This window comes from Fusarium sambucinum, chromosome I, assembly GCF_050947815.1.
Source record: "Fusarium sambucinum isolate potato_lamoka chromosome I, whole genome shotgun sequence".
Taxonomy (NCBI): domain Eukaryota; kingdom Fungi; phylum Ascomycota; class Sordariomycetes; order Hypocreales; family Nectriaceae; genus Fusarium; species Fusarium sambucinum.
In genome coordinates, this window is record NC_139294.1 from 698,316 (window position 1) to 722,567 (window position 24,252).

Genomic DNA, 24,252 nt, shown 5'->3' on the forward strand with positions numbered 1-24,252 from the left:
CAAACCTTTAGAACAAGGATGAGGTTAATAATGAAGCGACGTTTGATCAAATACTCTGTGCTATGGGAATTGTTTCCTCTTTCGGCCCTTTATCATCAGTTAGACAAGCATCTGCCCCTGAATGCTTCGCGTTATGGCATCGACACGCGATACTTGTAGAGTGAGTGTCAGTGGTAGTTGCAGCATCAGATAAGGAATCCCATTGTTCCATCCTGTCCAGCATTCTCATCTTGAATCAATGCTTCAATACCAGTCAACTTGTTCCACTGTACCCTCCACTTTACGCGGCGGGTGTACAACTTTAATCATGCGCACGCGTACATGTCACTCCAATAGCATTACTCGAGCTTCGTCAGCTCAGAAGATCCATCAAAACTGAGGAGGGGAGGGGCCACCGCCACACCACCGCCACACCCTTCTCCAAGGCTGACCCCCCATTGAGTTACAGCATTGAGCACAGGTAAGTGCAGGCTCCAGTTCAGTGGGTGACCGATTGTTTCGACAACTTCGCTAATTTCTCAGCTCCCAGTGTTTTGTTTTGGACGAGTCTCGATACGTTTCCTCCGATACCCAACGAAAGCACCTTATCAAGAGACCAACTGTGGCCGTACCGTGACCGCTGTTTCCGCCCACTCCAGAGCTTCATGCGCCCCGCGCTGGCAGCTCCATCAAGTTACAAGTCTTACTCTTCGATGCCGACGACGACTGATAACAGCCTGGACCCTTGAAGGGCTCAGGGGGAGGCGGTTTCTGGAATGAACCAGTGATTTCGAAAAGCAACACTGAAAATGACATCAATACCAAGAAGATACCGGTCGTCCACTTCGGCCTCGAACCCACCGCAAACCAAGTCCTTCGAAATCTTAAAGGGCTTACTTGAAGCTCTCAGTATCGATACGACCCTTCACCAGCAAGATGGCTTCCCTCAAATGCCGCCATTATTGCGAAAACTACGACATATTATACAGCACATATCTGCGACACGATCACCCGTCCATCAAGATGACTTTCGACATGCTGACGGCTTCGAAACAATACTCAATCTTCTCCGAGCCTTTTCAGGCTATTACGATCCCGATAAAAGAAGCGATGCCGACATGCTTTCCCTGTTTAAGTTGGTGGGAGACTGTCTGAATCTCTTTTCGGTTGCCCTACGTGGGCATGCAGGAAACCGACGCTATTTCCAATATAAAGTTGAGGGAGGCGGATGGGAGGCCTTGGAGCAAGTCATTGCAAGTATAGGATTAGGCGGTGCTGAGCCTGATGCCTGGATAAGTTGTCATGTATTTGGCAAACTGCTCGCATTCTCCTTAGACGATGAGGCACTCGATCTCCTTTGTCAATCCATCGGACAAGCGCTACGGCCGGACGACGAGAACTCCCCTAAAGAAGACGAAAGCGACAGCGCCGAAGAGCAATGGGATTTGGTGTTGGCCAAGTCTGCAGAAAACATTACGCCCGGCGTGCGAGAAGTCGTCAATGCCAAGACTATAATACGGCACCCCGAAATTTTGAGAGCAGTCGTCAGTTTCTGGACGGCTATTCCTCGAATGAAAGATGGCCTCGCAAACCCAGCTTCTTTACTCGTCCTAGAGACAATTCACTGCGCCATCTCAGTCTCTATATATAACCGGGCTGCTGTCCATTCGACTGGCGCCTTATCGCAGTTCCTCCGAGTTGCCTTCAATGCCGATTCAGCTCTTAGCCCACCTGAGCGAGAGAAGGTATTGGCTATTTGCAAGATACTCATGCACTTGGGTGTGAACGAACCGGCCGACACACAATTCTTACTATCCACACCAGGCTCTGAGGCGTCTGAATTCTGCTTACAGATGACAAACAAACATACAGGCCCCCCTTTCTTCCAATTCGACCTGTCTCTACACGGCCACTCGTCGCTCGAACTATCCAGTCTTGGACGATCGTTTCCGCCGCAGTCTAGTGCGGGTTACACATTTACAGCATGGATTCGAGTAGACAGCTTCGATCCTACTGCACATACAACAATATTCGGTGTCTTTGACTCCACGCAGTCATGTTTTGTGCTCATGTACCTCGAGAGAGATACCCACAACTTTATCCTTCAAACATCTGTTACTTCCAATAAGCCTAGCGTGCGCTTCAAGTCTGTGTCGTTCAAGGAGAAGAAATGGTATCACATCGCCATTGTGCATCGTCGACCAAAGACGATGGTTACAAGCAAGGCGTCATTGTATGTCGATGGTGAATTTTCAGAGCAAATACGCTGCAATTATCCTCATCTGCCGCCCCTGGCCACTGGTGCTCATGACAGTTTTGCCTCGTTCAACTCTAATCAGAACAAGACCAACCCAGTGCAGGCTTTCGTCGGTACACCAAAGGATCTTTCTAACCAAATAGGGCCTGGTCTCGTCTTCTCGCGGTGGTCGCTTGCTTCGGCACATCTGTTCGAGGATGCTTTGAGCGATGACTATCTCGCGGTCCATTACGGCTTGGGACCGCGATACCAGGGCAATTTCCAGGACAGCCTGGGTGGCTTCCAGACCTATGAGGCATCTGCTACCCTGGGCCTCCGTAACGAGATTGCACATCCTGGAAAGGGCGAGACTTCGGACATCATCAGAGCTGTCCGTGAGAAAGCCGGTTCACTACTACCTGAATCCAAAATCTTACTTAGCATTCTTCCTTCAGCTACGTTTCCTGAAAATGTGCAATTCTACGACACAGGACTTTTGCGATCACTCCCACGAAACTGTGCTCGCAATCTTTTCAGGGCATCCAACCAAGAGGGTGCACCTCTAGCTATCAACTGTGCTGTCCCCAGTCTTCCAGACTCTCTGTTCCGGGTCCAAGGTCTTCTATCATTTCGCGGCGACCCGATTGTCGCTGTGCCGTCATACTTGGACGAGAATCTATGGCGACTCGCTGGTTTCACACCACTGGCCTTGAAGCTCTTTGAGCGAGCGTCGTCAATTGAAGAGACAGTACGATCAGCAGAAATGCTGTTCTACTGCATTCGTCAAAGCTGGAGAAACAGCGAAGCTATAGAGAAGGACAATGGATACGGAATCTTGGCCATGCTTCTGCGTGTAAAGCTGGGCTACGATCGTGGTAGCAGCGACTCTACGGTTACTCGACTACAGGTCTCGAACGACGATCGCGACCGACTGGCCTTCCAGCTACTTAGTTTGATCCTTGGCTTTGTCGGATACAATCATGTGGAGCCCATGGAGTCGTTCATCATTAACCCCCTCGCATATCGCATCCTTCTTATCGACCTGGATATCTGGCGCAAGTCGGCACCTCGGATTCAAGAGCTATACTATAAACAATTTGTGACATTCGCAGTCAAGAGCAAATACCATGAGTTCAACAGCAGGAGACTAATCAGGATGAGAATCGTCAAGAGGCTGCTAGATGCCATGAAAGGAGAGGTCGTTTCGGAAGACACAATATCGCATTTCATGGGCGCCTTTGAGATTCTTGTCACGTCCAACTTCAGTCAAGAGGTCATGCGATCCTTGTCGCTTTTCATCACATACGCCTTCCACTCCCAGCCTTTGCCTGTCAACAGAAGCCCGCGAGCTCTCTCAATTAATTCGAGAACCGGTATTCCACTTCCACGACGGAGGGGAACGCCAACCGATCCAACCGCAGCCGGGATTGCTTCTGGTCTGAAGTTCTTGACCAAGAAGCAGCTTGGTGTCAAGGTTCTCAGCATGTACTCGCGAATTCTGTGCGAAAAGAGTAACACTACTCATATCAAGAAGTTTGCCAGAACGGTGACAAACAAGGTAAGATTGACTCATTCACTTAGAAAGTCGTTTCTAACCTTTGCAGTGGCTCCTGTACCTGTTGGCTGAAGATGATCCGGAAGTTGTTGTTCACGGCTGCAAGATTTTGGCACGACTTCTCGTTACTCATGGCTCCAATTACACGTCGAAATTCGCTGGAAAGTCGGGAGGTTTCGTGATCATGTCCAACCGACTCAAACGATTCTGGGATATGCCAACTCTATGGCCCATCTGCTTCAGTATTTTGTTTGGGTACGACGTCGCCGAGATCAATTTTGACAGGAACTTTGACTTTTTCAACATCCTGGAGACATTTGGCAAGCGCAAGGTTGTGTATCCCGAGTCTTTGTCTGTCATTACAGCGATGTTGCAACATGGACTGAAGGACGTGATGAGACACCAGGACGATCCAGATTCACCAGCAACGTATGTTGATCCGTCTTCACATACTCTGAAAAAGCATGCATCCGCCAAAGAGCTCCGCCCGGAAATGCGACCGCGAGCAAGCTCCATGAACCTGACCACTGCTCTTGCAACACGTTCAAACTTCTCTCGTGACAGCGAAAGGGTTGCAAGCTATGCAGGTGTTCTACACACTGTGATCCGTTTCCTTCTTGATCTTCACGAGCGCTCGACGGAGTTCAGGGACTTTGCTTTGACTTCAGAATGGGTGAGATTGTTACTGTCGGCGCTTTATCCAGTCATTGTTAGCGCTGATGCGGTAACGCCCGAAACCGAGTTGAACTCTGGAGATACGGCCTTAACATTCGAAGGGACAGATGTGATTATTCGACCTATTGGTGGTAGTGGTTCACATCCTACACCAATCGTGCGAACAACAAACGTTGATCCGGTCCCGTCGCCTCAGTCGACACCGCCCAAGGGTACACCCCTGAGGAGAGCCTCGTCGTTTGTTCTTCTCACTCAACAGAAATCTCCCATTGGTCCTAGCCAGGCTCGGCTGAGTCCTGCTTTGCCATCGCCTAGGTCAACGCCTAGCAAGAGACCGAGCAGCGACATCTTGGACGGGCTTATGGAATTGGTGGTGAGCGTTTTCATGGATCAGCTTCTTTCGCGAAAAGACTTTTCCGGGTTTGGGTTGTTCACCAAAGTTCCGCCTGGCTTCCGTGAACACCAAGCTTACTTTGAGAGTTATATCCTGAAGCATGTGGTTGGCCAATTGGAGAAGAACATCCAACATAATCAGAAGGCAATCTGTGAACCTCGTGTTCTGACTAACCTCTCGAGACTTTGTCAGCACATGTCTGAAGCTATCTTCGAAGGATGGTTCTTGAATGGGGCCGAGGTCATGATTGACTTTATTGGGATGCTTCTCGAATTTTTGCAACGCCCCGACATTGCTACACTGAAGAGCGTCCGACTCTGTAGCCAAGCTGTCAACAGCATCCGGTTCTGTCTTTTGAGGATAATTCTTCTAAGGTTATCTGACCTTGACAGTCCAGATACTACACTGGTAGAGGCTAAGCAGTTCATGGGCAAGATGGCATACTGGCAACTGTCAATCCTTGGCTCTTTCACGAGCGAGGATCACCAGTTCCTCAAGCTGTTCTGGTACCAGCTCTATACCAAACTCATCAGCGACAAGATGCCCCTTCGAACTGCAGCGGCCCACTTTTTACGTATCATTTTGGTGCAGAAACCGGAGGAGTCTATTGAGCTGATTCATTCATGCATGTCGCCGGACCAGAAGCAGCTTTCCAAGGACTTTCAGCAATTAACAAGCGTGGATGACGAAAGTTTTGTGGAGTGGGTTGACAAACATCGCCCGTCTCTGGATGTACTGTTTTTCGGCGGCATGTCAAAGACGTGGGAAGATTTTGTCAGTTCAGAAAATGCACGCACTGCAGAGACAGCCAAAGTTCGGTTGGCCAAACGCAAAGACAAACTTAGAGTGTGGCATGCAGAGAACATTAACACAGAGAAAACCTTGCTCAGCCATGACATCGGCAACAGCGCCTGGATGAAGAGCATCTACAACTCGGAGTACTTCAAGTACCAGCGGATTATGCAAGACCAACAGGATGATCTTGTGTTTCTTAGCGACGCTTACAAGAAGATGGAAAGAGACCTTATGCGACCCGGTGCAGTGTTTAGCGAAGCCGCACCGCCCAAATGGAAGCTCGACCGAACAGAAGGACGAAACCGAATGAGACTCAGGGTTCTCCCCGACTTTATGACAAGCAAGGATGAATACCAGCCAAAGAGAAAGGCGAGCGAGGTTTTGCAGACTCTTCGGCTCAACACATCGGCCAGCCCAGCACCCTCGATCGTTACGTCCGCAGTGTCGCCAACAAAGTCAGCCACCCCCGCACCTCTAGAAAGTAACAACGAATTGCCTCGATTCACCGAAGAGCCCGAGAGCACCGACCCTGCAGAGCAGCCTGCCTCTGGTGTCGCGCCCGAAGACGACTTTGAGCTTGTTGACGACCCCAACGATCCCAATGAAGGAGACGAAGGCTTTGAGGACAAGAACCGCAAGGTGATGCGACGACTAGAGCGCGGAGATCAAGTCCAGTCTGCATACAATATATCACGTATCATCGGACTGGAGGCATGTGAGGGTATCCTCATTATCGGCAAGGATGCGCTTTACATTATGGACAACGTGTTCCAGTGTGCTAATGGAGATATTGTTAACGTCTGGCAAGCTCCGCCTGAAGAGCGCGATCCTTTCTCCCAGATTGTCACTGATGCGAAGACATCAGAGAAGCGACAGAATAACAAGGAACAAGAGTCGAGGCATTGGCGATGGCACGATGTTATCAGTATCTCAAAACGCCGTTTCCTCTTCCGAGATGTCGCGATCGAGGTGTTCTTTACCGATGGTCGTAGTTATCTCTTGACTACAATCAACCCAGTGGTCCGGGATAATTTGTTCATCAAGATGCTCAGCAAGGCACCTCACACCAGTGGCGCCAACACTCTCCCAAACCCCGAAGATGCATGGCGCTTGGAGTCTCTCAAGGTCTTTGATGAATCGCCCCAAGGATTTGGGTCCAAGTTTGGCACCTTTTTCAACTCATCCCCTTGGAACCCTATCCTCAAGAAATGGCAAAAGGGCGAAATCTCCAACTTTCATTATCTCATGATGGTAAATACCATGGCTGGTAGGACCTTTAACGATTTGACCCAGTACCCAGTGTTCCCATGGGTATTGGCAGATTACACCAGCGAGGATCTGGATCTTGACGACCCCAATACATTCAGAGACCTGTCCAAACCGATGGGCGCGCAGACGCCACACAGAGTTGGAGGCTTTGTCGAGAGCTACAATGCGTTGGAAGAGATAGGAGAGGTTCCTTTCCACTATGGCACACATTACTCTTCTGCCATGATCGTGTCCTCCTATCTGATCCGTCTGCCACCTTTTGTGCAGTCTTACATCCTTCTTCAGGGCGGAAGCTTCGATCATGCAGATCGTCTCTTCCAATCCATCCCAGAAGCATGGCAATCTGCATCGTGCAGGAACAAAACTGACGTGAGGGAGCTCATCCCCGAGTTTTACTGTCTTCCCGAATTCTTGACCAACGTCAATGGCTACAACTTTGGCAATCGTGAAAGCAACGGCGTTAAGGTCGACCATGTTGAGCTTCCCCCATGGGCCAAGGGTGATCCAAGGATATTCATCGCCAAGCATAGAGAGGCACTGGAAAGCCCCTACGTGAGTGAGAATCTGCACCAGTGGATTGATCTCATCTTTGGATTCAAGCAGCGAGGCGAGGCGGCTGTGGAGAACCTCAACGTGTTCCATCATCTTTCGTACCGAGGTGCGACGGACTTGGATAGCATTACTGATGCAAAGGAGAGAGCCATCTTGGCTGGTGTTATTCATAACTTTGGACAAACGCCGCATCAAGTGTTTATGAAGTCGCACCCTGCTAGAGAGCATGTCCGATCTCCCGTTCGACGATTGGACACGAATGTGTTTTCTTTGAGCTGCTTGCCGCATCCCCTTCTTGGTATGGACTCTGCTTCTCGATCTATAAACTTGACTGACGAACCCTTTACAGAAAGTCACGAGCGTGTAGCGTCCCTACTCTACGCATCCAAGCTGGACCGCCTATTGTGTGCGTCCCCATTCAGGCTCAATTTCCCGCCATACGACAAGTTCCTCGAATGGGGCTATGCCGACAACAGCATTCGCTTCTTCTTCAGCGACAATCGAAAGGTAACACGAAACCATATCCTCGTCCACGACCGCATCGCTAACTCGACAAAGCCGGCTGGCCTTTTTGAGAACCTCCACATTGGACAAATCTCTTGCGCCTGCTTTGCTGATTCCAAAACTTTGATCACCGCTGGCGAGGACTGCGTCGTCTCAGTGTACGCAGTTCAGACTGGCCATGGCAAACCAGTCGAGTTACTTCCAAGGTCTAGTCTCTTTGGACACAAATTCCCAGTCACGACAATTGCGGTTAGCAAGGCTTTCAGCACGCTCTTGACTGTGTCTACAGATGGGCAGGCGTTCTTGTGGGATCTTAACCGGCTGTCGTTCATTCGCAAGCTGCCTTTGGTGCGCCCTGTCGAATCTGCTCGTATCAACGACATCTCGGGCGAGATTCTTCTCTGCTCTGGTCCGAACGTGATACTCTACACTCTCAACGGCACTTTGCTTCTGGAACAAAACGTCTGCTTCGACCAAGATGACTACATCCAGTCTTGTGCCTTTTATGAGGGCGCTGGAAACGAGTGGCTTGACAATTACTTGATCTTTACAGGCCACAAGCGCGGTATAGTCAATGTCTGGCGACGTAGCATCGTCGGCAGCCGGTGGACTCTAGAGCTGCTGAGGAAGCTTGATCATGTGGATTACAAGCACGAAAAGGGCGCGAATACAGAGGCGGGCATGACATGTATCAGCCCAATGCCAACATGCGTGTACACAGGTGATGATGACGGTAGAGTTGTAAGTACGACCAGTTTTCTCTCCCAAGCCCCAATACTGACATGGTTTAGTACGAATGGAATCTACTGAGCAGGGATAGATAGAGTCTGGCCCTCCCGAACCGGACATCAGTTCGACGCAACAACCGCAATAGTCTCGTATAATTAAAGAAAATGGGAAGAGGATGTGTTCATCACTAGTGGCGTTTCCCTGTTTTGATCTTAAACCGCATATTAGAAAAGCGTTGGCTCGCGCAAGTGGGCGCACGACGTATATACATATGTTGTCATCGGTGGACGGCTTGATTGATTGGATGTAGAAAATCGAATTGGAGCGTCAATTGCTGGTAAATTTTGGACGTCGACTCTTTGTCCCTTGAATTCCTCTATGATATTCCTCCGCCTCCGCTGTAGTTCTGCTCTTGTGACGCCGTAGTTTGTACAATATTGTGTGCTCGCTTCCTCTTTTCTGCCATATCGAGCCGTGTATCTTCCTTGTTTGTCTTTAATTCGAGATCTTAATCGTCGTAGCCGGTGAGCTGTTTCCTGGGACCAGTGGGAACTACATTGGGAGATTAGTTCGTCGTATACCATTGGACCCAACCTGGAGAGAAACGCACTAGGGTAGGTCACGGGAACCGGAGGCGCATCAATGTCGCCAAAGTAGTATCGGATCGGAGGCACAATGGGCATGGCAACGGGACCAGCAGCGCCGATGATGACGGACCAGAAGAGGGCGGGACGCTCGCGGGCTGCCCAGCGGCAGTACTTGAAGGGAGCTTGCCAGAAGAAAGGTGCGGCGGACATGATGACCTGTACGGGACGACGTTAGCCGTGAGTATAGCGTAGTAGGAGGGCGATTCGTACTCAATTGACGAGAGGTGGTTTATCGTCGGGTCTTTTGGTGGTGATGATGGGCTTTGGCTATCCAAAGCAACGGTCCAATCGCAGGAGCGGAAAAACCAAGCCGAAGGTGTCGGATTATTCGTCCCGCACACCTGCCTTCTAACCTTTTAGAGACCAGATCCTTCCACAACAAGTCTAGTGCACCGTGTTTCACTTCCCCCACTGAAGGCTACGTATCCCAAAACGCAAGCTCTCCTCCAGTAGTACCTGCTTCTAGAGTAGAGAGAGCTCTACTCGTCTAAAGCGCAAGCTGTCCACGCCTCGTCCCGTCAACTTACACCTCGCAGAGAGACTGACCACAACCCAACAACAAAATCAACCACATTCCTCGCCATTGTTATCTCTGCCAGAATGCGGTCACTTTTGAGCCTTGTGCTCTTTCTCTTCGCCGCGCTGGTTTCGGCCGTGAGCACAGCTGGCAACCGTATGCTGGTTGTGCTGGACAGTCCAAAAGACAAGGAGGCCTACACAACCTTTTTCCGCGACTTGTCTGGTATTTATCCCCCATTGATGATTATCGAGTCTGGAGCTTACAATTGATAGAGCGAGGATACGAGATCACGTATGAATCACCAAAGACCGAAAGCCTAGCTTTGTTCCTTCACGGAGAGAGGACTTATGATCATCTCGTCTTCCTCCCCACCAAGATTAAGGGTTCGTCATTTTTGGTCTCTTGGTGTTGATAGAGTATGCTAACTCTTGCGCAGGTCTTGGACCCAATCTGACTCCCCAGCTCATTGTCGAATTCATCAATGCCGGCGGTAACATTCTTGTTACTATGTCCTCCACCCATGTCGTGCCTTCCACTATCGACGCCGTCCTCATGGAGCTCGACATCATCCTCCCCGAGGAGCGCACCGGCAAGGTCGTCGACCACTTCACCTTCGATACCATTTCCGCCGCCCAGGACCACGATGTTCTCGTTCTCGAGGCCCCTCGCAACCTCCGCCCCGGCAGAAAGGACTACTTTGAGATTCCTGGCGCATTCCTTTCAGTTCCTCATGCTGTCGGCCACAGAATCGGCAACGGTGCTCTCCTGACACCCGTCCTTCGCTCCCCTCCTACAGCCTACATCTACAACCCCAAGGAGCAGAACAAGACCATCGAGCCCGATGACCTCTTTGCTGCTGGCCGACAGCTCAACCTCGTCACCGTCTTTCAGGCTCGCAACTCTGCGCGCGTTACTGTCATTGGCGCCGCCGAGATGCTCCAGGATAAGGCTTTTGATACAAAGGTTGCTCGAAAGGGTGGTAAGCCTCAGTTCCCTGCCAACCGCGAGTTTGTCACCAACTTGGGTGCTTGGACTTTCCAGGAGCTTGGTGTTTTGCGTGTAAACTCGATTGAGCACCGCCTCGACGGCAGCAACGAGACCAACCCTGAGATGTACCGTGTCAAGAATGATGTCGTAAGTTCAACCCGTCCGCCCTTCCTTGGGATTCTCCTAAGGACTCCTAAGGTCTTTCCTAAGGGCTTTCCTAAAGACTTTCCCAAAGACTCCCAATTGATCTCTGCTAACGCACTTTAGTCTTACAACATCTCCATGTCCGAGTACGCCTGGAATAACTGGCAACCCTATCACACCCCCGAAGGCGACTTTGTCCAGCTTGAATTCTCCATGCTTTCTCCCTTCTACCGCCTCTCATTGAAACCCATTCACGTCAACGACCATGAAACCATCTACTCAACTAACTTCACCCTGCCCGATCAACACGGCATCTTTAACTTCATGGTCAATTACAAGCGGGTTTTCCTAACCAACGTCGAACAAAAGAACACCGTCAGCGTCCGCCACTTAGCTCATGACGAGTATGATCGAAGCTACAGTATCAATGGCGCTTGGCCTGGCATCGCTGGCATTTGGTCCACCATTCTCGGTTTCGTTGTCTTCTGCATTTTGTGGTTGTACAGCAAGCCAGTCCCCAAGGACTGGGTCACTAAGAGGACGACACAATAGAGGAAGAGGCGGAGGATGAAAGTACCGGCTATTGTTTTAATGACATCGATAGAGAAATCGTACAACATTATAGTGTAGAACAAGCCTCGGGTACCAGCAAAGTTAGCCGCTTAGGCATAAGGGACGAAATTATGAGGTCGCCTTGTGCTTCTTAGGCTTTGACTTTAGGTCATTTATTTTTTATACCCTAAAGCAAAGAGGCCATGTTTTTGTTACCAGGCAGGATCAAAAGTAAACTATAGATTATGCACTTCTCTCTTTTCTACAACTGTCTATGTGACTGTGTCTAAGGTACATGTGATCGAATATGTTATGGCCCTCAGATTAGCTCTCTTGGGTTCTCACTGACAACTCGCGATAGTTGGGCAAAGCCCTTGCCACCGTCCGTAACGTGAAGCCTACCGCTGCTGCCTGCAAATTTGGCTTTTTGGTCGATTGATCATCACCGGGCAAAACATAATTCGTATCTCCCCACCTCATCCTCCAAACAAACAGTCCCTCCTCTATAGCTTCTGTCAAGCCTGCTCCGATTGAAAACTATGTGTTAAAAATCACAAGCATTCTTCAATTCCCACAGCCAACGCAAGGTCTGCTGATAAAGAAAAAGTTCCTGCTTCACTTGAAATGGTATTGTCCGTCATAGCGGCTACAATAGACAAAAACTGCAAGAGAAGAAAAAACATGAATGAAAGGGGTTGAAGGTAAGGGTAAAGATCTGCTCAGATCTCTGTTCTTGTGTAGGATCACATTCCCACTACTCTGAGTTTCCCAAGAGGGCGTACACAGAGAGGGGAATCACCTAAAGCTCGGTGTGAACGGTTGTCATCACAGCAGACCTTGAGTGTGAAGAGGGAGTGTGGTGTGAAAGGTGAGTGCGACAAACGGGGAGGGAAGGGAAAGCAAATAACGCCAGACTCCTGACGCCGCCTCTATAACCCCCCCAAAAAAAAAGTCCAAAATAAGCACAAAAAACAAACGAGTAAAGCAACCTGTCTATAAACGCCGACCCCGTCTAATGTCCAAAAAACCAAACCCAAGAAACGAAAAAAACAAGAAACAAGACGAAAAGGAGGAAGGCAAAGCAAGGCAAAGTAAAAGCAGAGGAGTGACGCGTGATACTTACCTTACCTGGAGGGACGGGGAACGGCCGCTTGACCGCGGTGGGAAGAGGAGTGGTGATGGGGAGGTCCCCAAGTGTCGCTGTCGTAGATGTCGAAGGGTATTGAACGGGGAGGGGAACGGCCAAAGTCGTTGCCTTCGTCGGACCAATACATGATGGAACAGAAGTAGAAGAAAATAAGCTGTCGGTCAGCGATGATGTGAATGTCGAAGCATTCGTGGTATAGCAAGATAGATCGCAGTTGAAGTCGCAGTCGAAGATGCGAGGCGATGATGAAGAGGAGGAGAAAGAGAGAGAGAAATCAGAGAGAAGGCGGTTATTTATAATACTCCAGAGTGAAGAGTGATTACTAGCGCGGCGCTCATTGTTTTCTTCTCTCTTTGTGGTTGACGGTCGTTGACAGCTGGCAGGCAGTTGTCAGATGAATCTCATGATGGTTAAAATTCCAAGTCGCGTTGCGGCGCGCGAAAGACCAGGCTGAAAGTTGGGGGAAGCTCAAACTGTGGCGCTGTGGCGTAGGCGGAAGCTCTAAACGAGGCTAGGTGGCTGGGAAAACTTCCTTGACTTGGGGTTAGCTGGGTCGCAATCAACACCTCACAATTACTCTGTTCGCTATTATCCTCTTGTCGCAGCAGCTCCTTCAAAATGGTACTAAACCCTTCTCAAATGACAGTCTCTGTGACTTTCAAACTAACAATGTCAGGCTCGTAACTCGGAAAAGGCACAGTCTATGCTGTTTCGCTTTCGCGAAGCCCAAGCAGCAGACCTAGGCATCATCGACGCCGGCCGCACACGCCGACCAAAGCTCATCACCGAAGTCCAAACCATCCCCGCCTGCGAAAAATGGCGCGGTCAAGTCCTCAAAGAGATATCCCGAAAAATGTCACGCATCCAGGAACCTATCCTCAGCGACTACCAGATCCGCGACCTCAACGACGAGATCAACAAGCTCATGCGAGAAAAGCACATGTGGGAGATTCAGATACGTAATCTCGGTGGTCCAAACTACATGCGCGGCGGAGGAAAGATCTACGATGATCAAGGGCGTGAAATACCCGGTAGTGGAAAAGGTTACAAGTACTTTGGAAGAGCGCGCGATCTTCCTGGAGTCAAGGAATTGTTTGAAGCGGCTAAGAATCAGGGTGATGAGAAGCCGCTTGAGGAGAGACATGATATGAGGAGGAATGTGGACGCGGCGTATTACGGTTATGCGCCTGGTGAAGAAGATGAGGAATTACTCGCGTATGAAGCTGAGAAGGAGAGACAAGCTGTGGACCACATGCTCAAGACGGGACCTAGGGATGTACCGGATGGATGGGAGGCTTTGCCTGGAGATACCGGGGACGGGAATACGTGGGTTTTGCCAACGTTGGAAGAGGTGCAGGAGGAGTTGATTGAACGACGGAGGAGAAAGTTGCTTGAGCAGCTATGATGTGTGTCTTGCTACAACGGACAATCATATAGATGGACTTGACATGGCACAGGGATTTAAAGAAGAGGTAGTTGGCATTCATGGCGTTGGGAAGGGCTCATCATGTATTTTGCAGGCGCATTGGTTTGTTGCGATACCTATCTGTCGTTAGGGTAGTAAAGAAGTTGATTGCTGATGGTATAAAATGCTATGGTTTGTGTAGTCGGTTTGAGATTTATTAACGCTCAGACGTGTTCTTGTCTAGGGTATTACTTGTGCATGGTTTGAAGTAATAGAACTCTTTGACTATTAAGACAGAACTAACAAGATCTATTATATATCAAACCGCTATTCCATCTATCTCTTTTACCCTAGAGTTATAGCCTTTTTATAGATGAAGCTAACCTGCATCACTGTTTCGCTGTTGAACCCCCTGTGACTCCAATGTAGCTAGGTTGAATTCATCTTTTGCCCCTCGTTTATACAACACCAACGAACGATTTCATGTCAATGGCATAAGACGTCAAACAGAACCGAGTTTGAGACGACTGGGGCATACCATCTCGCTTGCCACATCTTGAGACGCCTAAAGTTGAAGTGTACCCATTCACAGTCTGGACGGATATACCGAAGCAGTAGTATACCCTTTTCTTCCAGAGAATTCCACTTTGTACTTTTCACCGTCAACGGAAACTTGAAGTGCCGGGGAAATAACGCGGACGGAGAAACTTGCATTGTTGCATGATGTTTTGTTTCAACAGTATAGCGTATCCTATCCAGTATCCAATGCTTTAGTGACGAAGCGAGATAAACTAAAAGCATCAGAGAGAAAAAAGATCTTTTTCGGAAAGACTGTATGACGATCGTTATTGGGTACCCCTAAGAGGAGAAAAGAGACCCTTGTAGACAAGTGACAAGGACCCCTGAGATGACAAGAGGGAACGCCACCTAGATACTCAGGTGAGAGTGGGAGTCTTGAATATTCGCTAGAGTAGATGAAATGATTAGATCTATCATTTAATGAAGGAATTCTAAATATAATGTACCGCAAAACGTGGGTTATCTATCTATCTACTCTAATTAATAGATTGGCGTAATCAACATCTCGATCTTTTTGGGCTGGGAACCGAATTTCGTAGTTGATGATCCATAATTCCCATCAAAGTTCCAAGTCTAGTTTACTGCATTTTAATGCATGTACTGAATTGGCGCGCGACTAAGGGGAATGTGACGCTGTTTCATTAGGGATCGACATTGGCACGTCTTGTCTGTGTCGCCTTGCCGTGTCTTTGTCTTTCTGCCGTTTGTTCCTTTCTTTGTCTATGTCTATGTCTCGGGTATCTTTCATTACCTGCATCATATCCTCTCGTCCGTCATTACACTCCTTTTGTTACTCAGTATCTGAGGCGCAGTCCCTCAATTCCACTCCTTTCAGCCTCGACGATCAGTTTTAGCTCTCTCTTACCTTTTGTTGATCAGACAGTTTCGTGTCTCTTTTTTCTCCTCTTTTTTCCTCTCTTTCTAAAAAATAGTCCAAGTCTTGTCTATTCTTGGCTTTCCCCTATTTCCTTTAAGGCGAACTCCATCAAAAAGAGGACTTGATCACTCAAAAAAAAGTCACCCCGCGACAACAGATTGGACAAGAAAAAAAGTCGAGCCCCTGAGCTTGTCTCTTTGTACCTGCATTGCGTTTTCTTAGCTCTTAAGCTTGCAGCACACTAAGGATTCAAAACTGTCTTGATTGGACTACATCAACAACGATCTCTAACGCTTTATACGGCCCCTTTCTAACGAATTCTTTTTTTCTTGGGATAAGTGAGAGAGAGATTCAATTCAAACTGTAATGAACATCAGTTGAATCTTTTTTGTCTTTCGTCATTTTGATGATTGTCTAAAATTGGACATTGATTCCTTTAAATTAACCCACTTGGTACTTTTACGCCTGTGCGCTATCCCTAGGCTATTCTTCTTACCTTCGCTTCCCTATTAAGCCCCCCGTTGAGCGGGACCCCTAGGTCATTAGTACCTACTACTTTACGGTAAGTCCACTCTGGTCCTTCCATGGGCAATGGTTCGGTCTTTGGTCTTCTAGAAATATGCAAAGAAAGAGAACCTAGACTCAACCTTACATCATCTTTCTCTATGATCGCTTGCTCATGATACATTCAACAGGTCATCATCTCGTCTTCTCTCCACTCTCTTCATATTCGAGATGGTGTCCTTCTTTGGCCTCAGACTTGGAGGCGACAGGAAAAAGTCACAGTAAGCGACTGACCCTCCCTCACTCAGACAAGGAGATGCTTACAATCAATCTCGCAGGGACAAAAAGTTAGCGACAAAGCAAATACAACATTTACATCACAATGTTACATACAACAGCAATGATAGTGGGTACGAAACAATCACCACAATCACCGCAAGGGAGATCAAACGACAGAGCAACTTCTCCCGTCCAAATCTCGCTCGTCCTGGTACATCACACTCTCAACTTGAACCCCCGACCCGCGTGCCCTATATGAACAGCGCAGGAGGCGCTTCTTCCATGGTTGATCTCAGTGCCCCGCGAGCACCAGGAATGGGAAACCCAAGATTCCACTCTTCGGATATGCAGCTCAACACACGCTTTGGCAATGGAAGTTCGACAAGTCTTGTTGCGCCTAGCCCTGTAAAGGCAGATGGCAACAGACCCGGTACACCTACACGTCCTGGAACAGCTGTATCAATAAGAGAGCCATCGAATCCGTTTAATATTCACTTTGGAAAGGATTCTGTCAGCAGTATACCCTCAACGCCCCACGACGATCTCGGAAGTCACCCTGAACAGTTCGAATTTAATCTCGGAACCGAAATCAAGGAAGTGAGGGCTAGGAGTCCCATTCCCACTGCCAACAATGGATGTCCATCTCCTCCGCCTTCCATCGTCAACGCTGAGCGATCCTTTTCTCCCGACAATCGACCTTCGAGCAGCCGTCAGAACGTTCCCACCGCACCCACTCTCCAGAAGCCTAGCGCTGCAGGTCCTATGTCTCTTCCCAGCCCAGCTGTCTCGGTTGCTCGTAGCGAGGATACCTGGGAGTCTCCTGTGATACGTAATGTCTCAGCTAAGCGCGACACATTTACATTTCACATGCCTAGAAAATCGAGCTTTACTATGGAGACGGATCCTCGTGATAGTCCCAAGCCCATGGCTGAAGGTCTTGCTGGAAACTTTGCTGGGTTCGACTTTGGTGATACTGTCAGGAAGGGTAGCATTGGAGGCAAGAGCATCGACACAGCCAGCGAAGGCAGAGTGAGCCCGATCGATACGAATGTCAAGCCCCTGCTCGCAAATACTCGGACTGCCAGTCCTCTTGGAAGCGCAAGAACCGCGAGCCCTCTCAGGACTATGCAGTCGAGTCCCAGTCTAAGCATGCTTGATACGGCTTTGACCAGAACCCGAACAGCTAGCGATGCCATGTCACCTTTATCTTTGGTATCTTCACTGGCATCCGCAGCAGCAGAGGAGGTTCCTCGTATCCAGACGCCCCAACCTTCTCAGCAGTCCAAGCCAATTCATCAAGCTCCCAAGATCCTTCAGCCTGGTCAACTATCAGAGCCTCTACAAGCTATGCGACCTGTTTCGCCTTTGCGTTCACCCATGCCTTCGCCGCTTTCGCAACCACCTCAACAAAACTCACCTGGGCCGTCTCCCATTCTGGCTTCCTTCCCAGGTCGTGAAGTTTCGCCGCCACTACATGATTTCGAGTTCCCTCGGTCTCCCCCACGAGGATTCCAACAGCCGGTCCTACCTTCACCTCAATTTCCACCCAAGCAGTACAAGGCATACCAGCCTCCGAACTCTTCTCCGCCTACGAAACCTCTACCTTCGCCATACCGGTCACCTTCTTCTCCTCTTCCTCCTGTGCCGCCACCTCGATTGAACCCTGGCAACAGTAGGGGTAACAGCAGAAGCAACACTCCCGACATTGCCTCTAGGAGCGCAACACCCGATACACTTGCGAGCCCCGACCCAAGCTTTATGAATCTACCTCTCCAGCCTCCTCCTCGCGGTCTCCGTCCACGAACTGACTCTGAGCCAAAGCTTGGTCGACCCGTTCGAGTTCCTGCTCCTCTCGCTGAACGCTCGGCAACTATTCCTCTTGTTGGATCTGGACCAAAGAGTGCTGTTGGACCCGGTTTTGATGATAGTGGTTTTGTGCGCGCTGCTCGTATTCCTGAGCCGCCAAGGACAGCAAGCCCATTCCTCCAACAAGCTTCTGAGCCATCTCGAGCAGCGAGTCCCTTCCGTGCATACAGCCCTCAACCACTACGAACGGTCAGTCCGTTCCTACAGCAGACTCCCCAGCCGCCCAGAACAACGAGCCCATTCCTTCAACAGACTCCCCAGCCGCCCAGAACAACGAGCCCGTTTCTGCAACAGAGTCCTATGGAAGGTGAATTCCCTATCCAGAAGGGCCTGCCACGAGGACGTAGACCTCAACAGCCTGAGCCTCAAAGCCCTGGGAGCTTCGGTCTTGAGCCAAGGAAGCAGCGTCGCCAGCCTCCCGTGTATCCTCCACCCAGGAATGAATCACCAGTAGCTCTAGACTCTTTCGAAGCGCCAAGTACTCCCAACTGGAACGACTTTGATCGTGCTGAAGCACACAAGTCTGCTATCCCAGCTGCTCTCTCACCCTTCCGAGCCCAGTTCGCTCGTTCTCCTACACAAGCTACCGACTCCTCCTTGAGTCCACGCCTCGCCCAATATGCCTCTTCGCCCATCTCTGATACCTCACCGAGTCTGCCATCGCCTTCGTTTCCCTCACTGCAAAAGTCAATCTCCAACTCGAGTGAGAATTTCGCACGGATGTTTGACATTCAAGGACCTTACGATCGACCCGAGCCCAGTCAAGGCGGCAGACCGCTGATCTCACCCGTCATGGCGGACTTTGTGCAACCCAGAGACAGAGATCGTAGCAGGACTCGCGTCGAGGCCAAGAGAGCTCCCCCTCGACCGAACCCCATCACAGTCCCGGTGCCACTCTCTGCAGAGCCTGTAAAGATCAGAACTCCGAACCCTGTGGTTGATGCAAACAACCCTGGATTCATTTAATTGAGTTATTTATTTCTTGGAATCTCATTACACTGGAGCGTCTGTTGGGTTTTTAAAAAAGAGGCTAGACGTCTCATGACTTTTTCTTGCGTACTGTCAATCACTTATCGCACCATTTCTTTGACTATATATTTTTTTCTCTTTTGCATATTGGCGTGTCTTTCGCTTATAGATCATCACATACCCCGTCCCCTATTTTCTTCTCTTCTTATGTAAATATATATTCATAATCATCGGGACATGATTAGTGGTTAATGTCTAAGGAATAGATATCCAGGGCCTTGAGCCTGGTTTCACAAGATTGTTATTGACAAAAGATCCAAAGTGATGCGTAGAGTGAATTTAATTATGTGATTGTATAGTACAAAATTTAACGCCAATTTTTACAATATTGTTGATACGTTGACTAACCAAGGAACATGCGTAGGTTGTTGCCAATGTATTTGAGATCCAACAAGAATGTATCATGTCCAAACATACTCATCTCCTCGCTCAACTCAACATGTGTCACGTTGCGATTACCAGCCAAACGAATCGCCTCAGCTACTTCGCGCTGCTGCCATGCAGGGAAAAGGATATCACTTGCGACACCCATCACTAGCGTAGGAGTGTCACGTAGCGGGGTGAGTCCATGGATTAGATCCTCAGGTGGTCGTGAACCAGGTACAACGTTGGGGTCTGAGGGATCAGGGTGAGATCCAGGCTGCTCCTCATAAGGCTTGTTGGGAAGGGTGAGACTGCAGGCTGCGTCGGAAGACAATGGAGAAGTTTCACCCGAAGCAAGTTTCTTTTCGCGGTCTTGACGACGGGCGTGCGTTGCGCGCTGGTGTTCAATACCGAGATCGAAAAGATCCATCGCTTTGCTAACGTACAAAAGACTATTGGGATCGTAGTTCAGACACCACTTTTCACCAGCGTGGTCGAGGTACGTTTCGATGAGAAAATCGGGACATAAAGCTGGTGGTTTACTCGAGTCCGCACGACGACGACCAAAACGCTGCTCCCACTCTGGTCCAGAACGATATGTCACTGTTGCGATTTCTCGGGCGAGTTTCATTCCTGCGTGAGGAGGAACCTTGCCGTAGTAGAAACCGCGGTTCCAGTTGGGATCCATCATGAGGACTTGTCGTTGAGTATGCCGCATGGCGATACTGTAAGGATGGGAGCGTGCGCATCCACTAATGGAAACGATGCGACCGACGCGAGAGGGGGATTGTACTCCTGCGGCGAGGGATTGCATGCCGCCCATGGAGGAACCGACAGAGGCGTAAAGCTTGTCGATACCGAGATGGTCAAGAAGCTTGAATTGAGCGCGAACCATGTCGTCCATCGTCAAAATGGGAAACCTAGTTGCGTAGCGCTCACCATTTCCAGGATCGACACTACTAGGTCCTGTAGAACCATTGCAGCCGCCGATGACATTTGTACAGATAACATGGTACTTGTTCGTATCAAGAGGACCACCAGGTCCAATGAACTTTTCCCACCACCCCGGCTTGGGGTTTGTTTCTGTAGAATGCGCATGCGACGAGGCGGATAGACCGGTATGTAGGAGTATAGCATTGGACTTGTCGGCGTTGAGTTCACCCCACGTCTCGTAAGCGATGTTGAACTCTGGAAGGATACCACCCCAGTCGAGGAGGAAGGGTTCCTTGTGGTGGTAATTCAATGTCGCGCCGGATGTATAAGAGGGTTCGGTATCGTCGTCTGTGAGTTTCGCAGAGCGTGATTCTAAGGCATCGAGGCAGGGGAAGGACATGGCAGGGTTAGAAGCCACGCCCGACTTCCGGATCGTAGAGCAATGAAGCTTGCGAGTTCCGAGAACAAGACATGATGGTGAGAGAGTACGAGGTTGGATTTTAAAGGCAGATCTAAGCTGACGAGTTGACGCAGCGAGAGATCGTGAAGACCTCATCATGGCGGGAATTGAATATGTAAAAGAAAGAATGTCTTGAACTGCATCTTGTTTGTAATCGAGGATAGGTAATCGGACGTTTTTTAGTTGCAATGGGACCCTCCGATGCGCGGGGGATCGGACGGAGAACGGGGATATACGCCGGATGATGCCATTGCACGTGCGATAAGATAAGAAATTGCCCCTCGGACTCGAGAGATAAGATAGCACGTGTTACATTGACGTAGCTCGACGAACTGTGGCTGTGAATGGGGGTGTGAAGCTGTTGCCTCTGTAAATCAAGCTTAAACGCGGCACCTTTTTTTCTTTTATTAAGTCACTGACAAACTTATTTTCTTATTTTCTTATTTTTACTTTGCTCCTAAGAATTCATGCTGGAATATATTCTCGGATTCATCATCGCCTACATCATCATGGCTCAAAGTATCCCCCAGAATGTCATCGAGGGACTACAAAGTATGCTCCCATCAACCGACAGATCAGACGACAAGGGAAAAGAGCCAGAATCTCCAGAAGATGAGATCACTCCCATCGACATAGTCATTGCACGAATCATGCTCTCAAAGGGAAAGAAGCTACCTCCAGATGTTGTCGATATTATCCTCGATTTCGCAGAGTACTGGGCTCATTCAAGCAACGAGGTTGACTTTAAACTTCAACATCAGAATCCTCTGACTGTCAACGGTGGAAGTCCTACTCAGAACAAATTTGTTGTATGTATTGTCAGCATTGAGGGATCAGGATCTGTCCAGACTAACACTATCTCTAGCTTCGGTCTTACCCTGTGGGTCTAACTGGTCTTCAAGGCAGACAAGCGCTTGCTGAGATCCTGGCGTATGACATGACTGAAGCGAAGCCTCAAAAGTTGGAGAAGGAGCATGAGAAGCCCTATTTTGTCGGATTGGCCAATTATCCTACGCCAAAGTTGCAGTATCCTGTGAGAAAGGTGGTGTTTACCATTCGAAGTCATGATCAGGGATGGTGTAGTGAGCCGGAGAATCGAAAGACTTATAATGGGTCTTGGACGTGGTTTGAGGCTGGTTTGGAGAAGTTTGATGCTGAGCAGACATGTAAGTCAAACAGATTTGAAGGCGTCGCATGTTTACTATCTGCGCACCCACTAACATCTCTAGGTGATCCATTGTGCACATACGACGTCCGGTACAAATCCAACACCTCAGAAGCTGTACCTCTTCCCGTCTGCGCTCTTCGTCCTCTCTACCCAGAGATTGAACCAATTTCCAAGGAAAGGATGGCCTACTCGCATCCCCTGCAACCCCAAGACAAATGGGTCATCCAGCACAACAAGACAGCTCACCGTACGTGGCAGGATCATGTGGTGACGTGGACATGGCAAGACGACATCAAGCCCGAGTCTGAAGCTGCGGAGGCGATGAGAAAGGAGACGGGTAGAGGCCGAGACACGGCTGATGGATCGTTTGTGAGGGACTTGAAGATGGGAGATGTGATTACTGTATGGGCCAAGGCGAGATTCTCGGCGTGGGTGAATCATGTGGAATCGGTCAAGATTGATGTCTACTGGGCTGTTTAAGGAATTACTTTCAAGGCTGTAAAATGGACTGCAGTATTACTCGAGCTACTAGCTTTATCAATGAGAGGGTAATGAGTATATCATGTCTAACAATCGTGTGTCTAAATATATACGTGAAACGTTGACCGAGCATCACCAGTAAGCATGCAGTTCTCTAAACCTGCACAGCCTTACCAGGCTCACCCTTGTCAACACTGCAAACGCTCGAGCAAGTAGCACCATCAGTGCGTCCACTCAAAAGCTCAATCCACTGGATCTGCTGGTAAGCAGCACCGCCCTCGGGAATAGTACCAGTCCAGGTATCACCATTGCTCCAAGCATTGAAGCTAAGCGTCGCAGGATCACGAGGAACCTGGAAAGCGTTGCGCCAGAGCTCCTTGTCGTTGACTCTCCAGATGGTAGTATCAGGGGTCCAGTCAAGAGTGTGCTTGGCCCAAGTAGACCAAGTAATACCCTCAGGGAGGGCAGCGCCGAGGTGAGCGCCTTCAACCTCGCCGCCTGCTTCGGTGTAGGAGGGTTGGTTGGTGTAGTGGATAACATTGGGAGGGTCTTTGGTGAGGACCTCGATATCGGCTTCTTGAACAGACGCAAGGTCTTCGCCGGCGAGGTATGTGAACATGGCTGTGCAAGCACCAGGAGAACCCTTTGTACGTGCGTACATGCGCAGAGAAACATACTGATGCTTGACCATGCTCTCAAACTCGGATGCAGTCTGGAATCCATTGTGACGAGCCGTCCGCATAGTCAACCAAGTATCACTAGCAGGAGACTGATCGTTGTTCTCCTCAATGTAGAGGTTGTTGTATGTGTTTTGCATGGGGAAGTCTTTGTTGCCGTTGTTCCACTTCTGAGCACCCCATGTCTTGGAGAAGTCGGATCCCCAGTTGAAGAAGTCTGATGTGAAACCAGCTTCGGCGTTGCCCTGGATTGAGTCGATCAGGGGAGGAACACCGGCGTGTTGGGATAGAGAGCGAAAGTCAAAGAAACTGTGGTCTTTGTAGTATTGACCTTCTGTCATGTAGCAATCGCATGCTGGGTCTTGGGCGATTGCCAAAGGGGCGATTGCGAGGAGAGATGCGAAGATGGACTTGTTGGAAGGCATGATGAAGATTGATGGGTGAGTTGATGGTGAGTGAAGTTATTCCAGACTGGATCATCAATCAACTTTATATATGTCCGTGATCTTCTTTCCTCGCCATTGCTCCCCTGTAGAATACAACCCCAGAGTATGGAGTCCTCTGATCCGATTGACCCATAAACGTTAACTTCCAAGGTTCAGCACCAAAGTCCCATGGACAGACAAAATAAAATGAATTCTTGCCGCGCAAAACTGGCCGCCATAGGTGTGATTAGACTCGAGGGATCAGATACCTTGTCGCGGCAGGAAATTAAACTCATGGCGATGGACCCACGAGCTTATAGTTGGGCGGCCGATTTACTCCTGAATGTAACGGTGACGGGGAGCTTGGCATTGTTCTTTATAACAGTTCTGCTTGGCTCATCAGCCCTGCAGGGCACTTTGTTCAAGAATCTAGGTGGTCTGTAGGAATTAAATCCATGTCTTGCCAAGGTGCTGCTCCTCGGGGCTGTGCTGGCGGTAAAGAGCCACTATGCCAGACTCGAT

The 24,252-nt window shown here is 49.4% G+C and overlaps 8 protein-coding genes across 8 annotated transcripts; 5 read left to right on the forward strand and 3 right to left on the reverse strand.

The window, feature by feature from the left end:
• Positions 1-133: 133 nt before the first annotated feature.
• On the forward strand, positions 134-8,833 carry FSST1_002949 (uncharacterized protein; the record flags this gene model as incomplete). The annotated part of the gene is made up of 5 exons (XM_083228984.1): positions 134-160; positions 357-460; positions 806-3,773; positions 3,820-8,700; positions 8,780-8,833. The coding sequence occupies 5 exons, from the start codon at positions 134-136 to the stop codon at positions 8,831-8,833; spliced, it is 8,034 nt and encodes a 2,677-aa protein (XP_083086379.1).
• A 363-nt stretch (positions 8,834-9,196) lies between these two features.
• On the reverse strand, positions 9,197-9,485 carry FSST1_002950 (NADH:ubiquinone oxidoreductase subunit NDUFA3; the record flags this gene model as incomplete). The annotated part of the gene is made up of 2 exons (XM_083228985.1): positions 9,197-9,240; positions 9,299-9,485. 2 exons carry the CDS (start codon positions 9,483-9,485, stop codon positions 9,197-9,199), a joined length of 231 nt encoding a protein of 76 aa, XP_083086380.1.
• Positions 9,486-9,935: 450 nt separating this feature from the next.
• Positions 9,936-11,538, forward strand: FSST1_002951 (dolichyl-diphosphooligosaccharide-protein glycotransferase; the record flags this gene model as incomplete). The annotated part of the gene is made up of 4 exons (XM_083228986.1): positions 9,936-10,077; positions 10,128-10,238; positions 10,292-10,989; positions 11,110-11,538. 4 exons carry the CDS (start codon positions 9,936-9,938, stop codon positions 11,536-11,538), a joined length of 1,380 nt encoding a protein of 459 aa, XP_083086381.1.
• Positions 11,539-13,303: 1,765 nt separating this feature from the next.
• On the forward strand, positions 13,304-14,090 carry FSST1_002952 (Isy1-like splicing factor; the record flags this gene model as incomplete). Its single annotated transcript, XM_083228987.1, has 2 exons — positions 13,304-13,306; positions 13,362-14,090. The coding sequence occupies 2 exons, from the start codon at positions 13,304-13,306 to the stop codon at positions 14,088-14,090; spliced, it is 732 nt and encodes a 243-aa protein (XP_083086382.1).
• Positions 14,091-16,281: 2,191 nt separating this feature from the next.
• On the forward strand, positions 16,282-19,161 carry FSST1_002953 (uncharacterized protein; the record flags this gene model as incomplete). Its single annotated transcript, XM_083228988.1, has 2 exons — positions 16,282-16,331; positions 16,389-19,161. The coding sequence occupies 2 exons, from the start codon at positions 16,282-16,284 to the stop codon at positions 19,159-19,161; spliced, it is 2,823 nt and encodes a 940-aa protein (XP_083086383.1).
• Positions 19,162-19,567: 406 nt separating this feature from the next.
• Positions 19,568-21,079, reverse strand: FSST1_002954 (Alpha/Beta hydrolase protein; the record flags this gene model as incomplete). The annotated part of the gene is made up of 1 exon (XM_083228989.1): positions 19,568-21,079. One exon carries the CDS (start codon positions 21,077-21,079, stop codon positions 19,568-19,570), a length of 1,512 nt encoding a protein of 503 aa, XP_083086384.1.
• A 410-nt stretch (positions 21,080-21,489) lies between these two features.
• On the forward strand, positions 21,490-22,628 carry FSST1_002955 (uncharacterized protein; the record flags this gene model as incomplete). Its single annotated transcript, XM_083228990.1, has 3 exons — positions 21,490-21,789; positions 21,846-22,146; positions 22,210-22,628. The coding sequence occupies 3 exons, from the start codon at positions 21,490-21,492 to the stop codon at positions 22,626-22,628; spliced, it is 1,020 nt and encodes a 339-aa protein (XP_083086385.1).
• Positions 22,629-22,782: 154 nt separating this feature from the next.
• On the reverse strand, positions 22,783-23,730 carry FSST1_002956 (concanavalin A-like lectin/glucanase domain-containing protein; the record flags this gene model as incomplete). Its single annotated transcript, XM_083228991.1, has 1 exon — positions 22,783-23,730. One exon carries the CDS (start codon positions 23,728-23,730, stop codon positions 22,783-22,785), a length of 948 nt encoding a protein of 315 aa, XP_083086386.1.
• Positions 23,731-24,252: the final 522 nt, after the last annotated feature.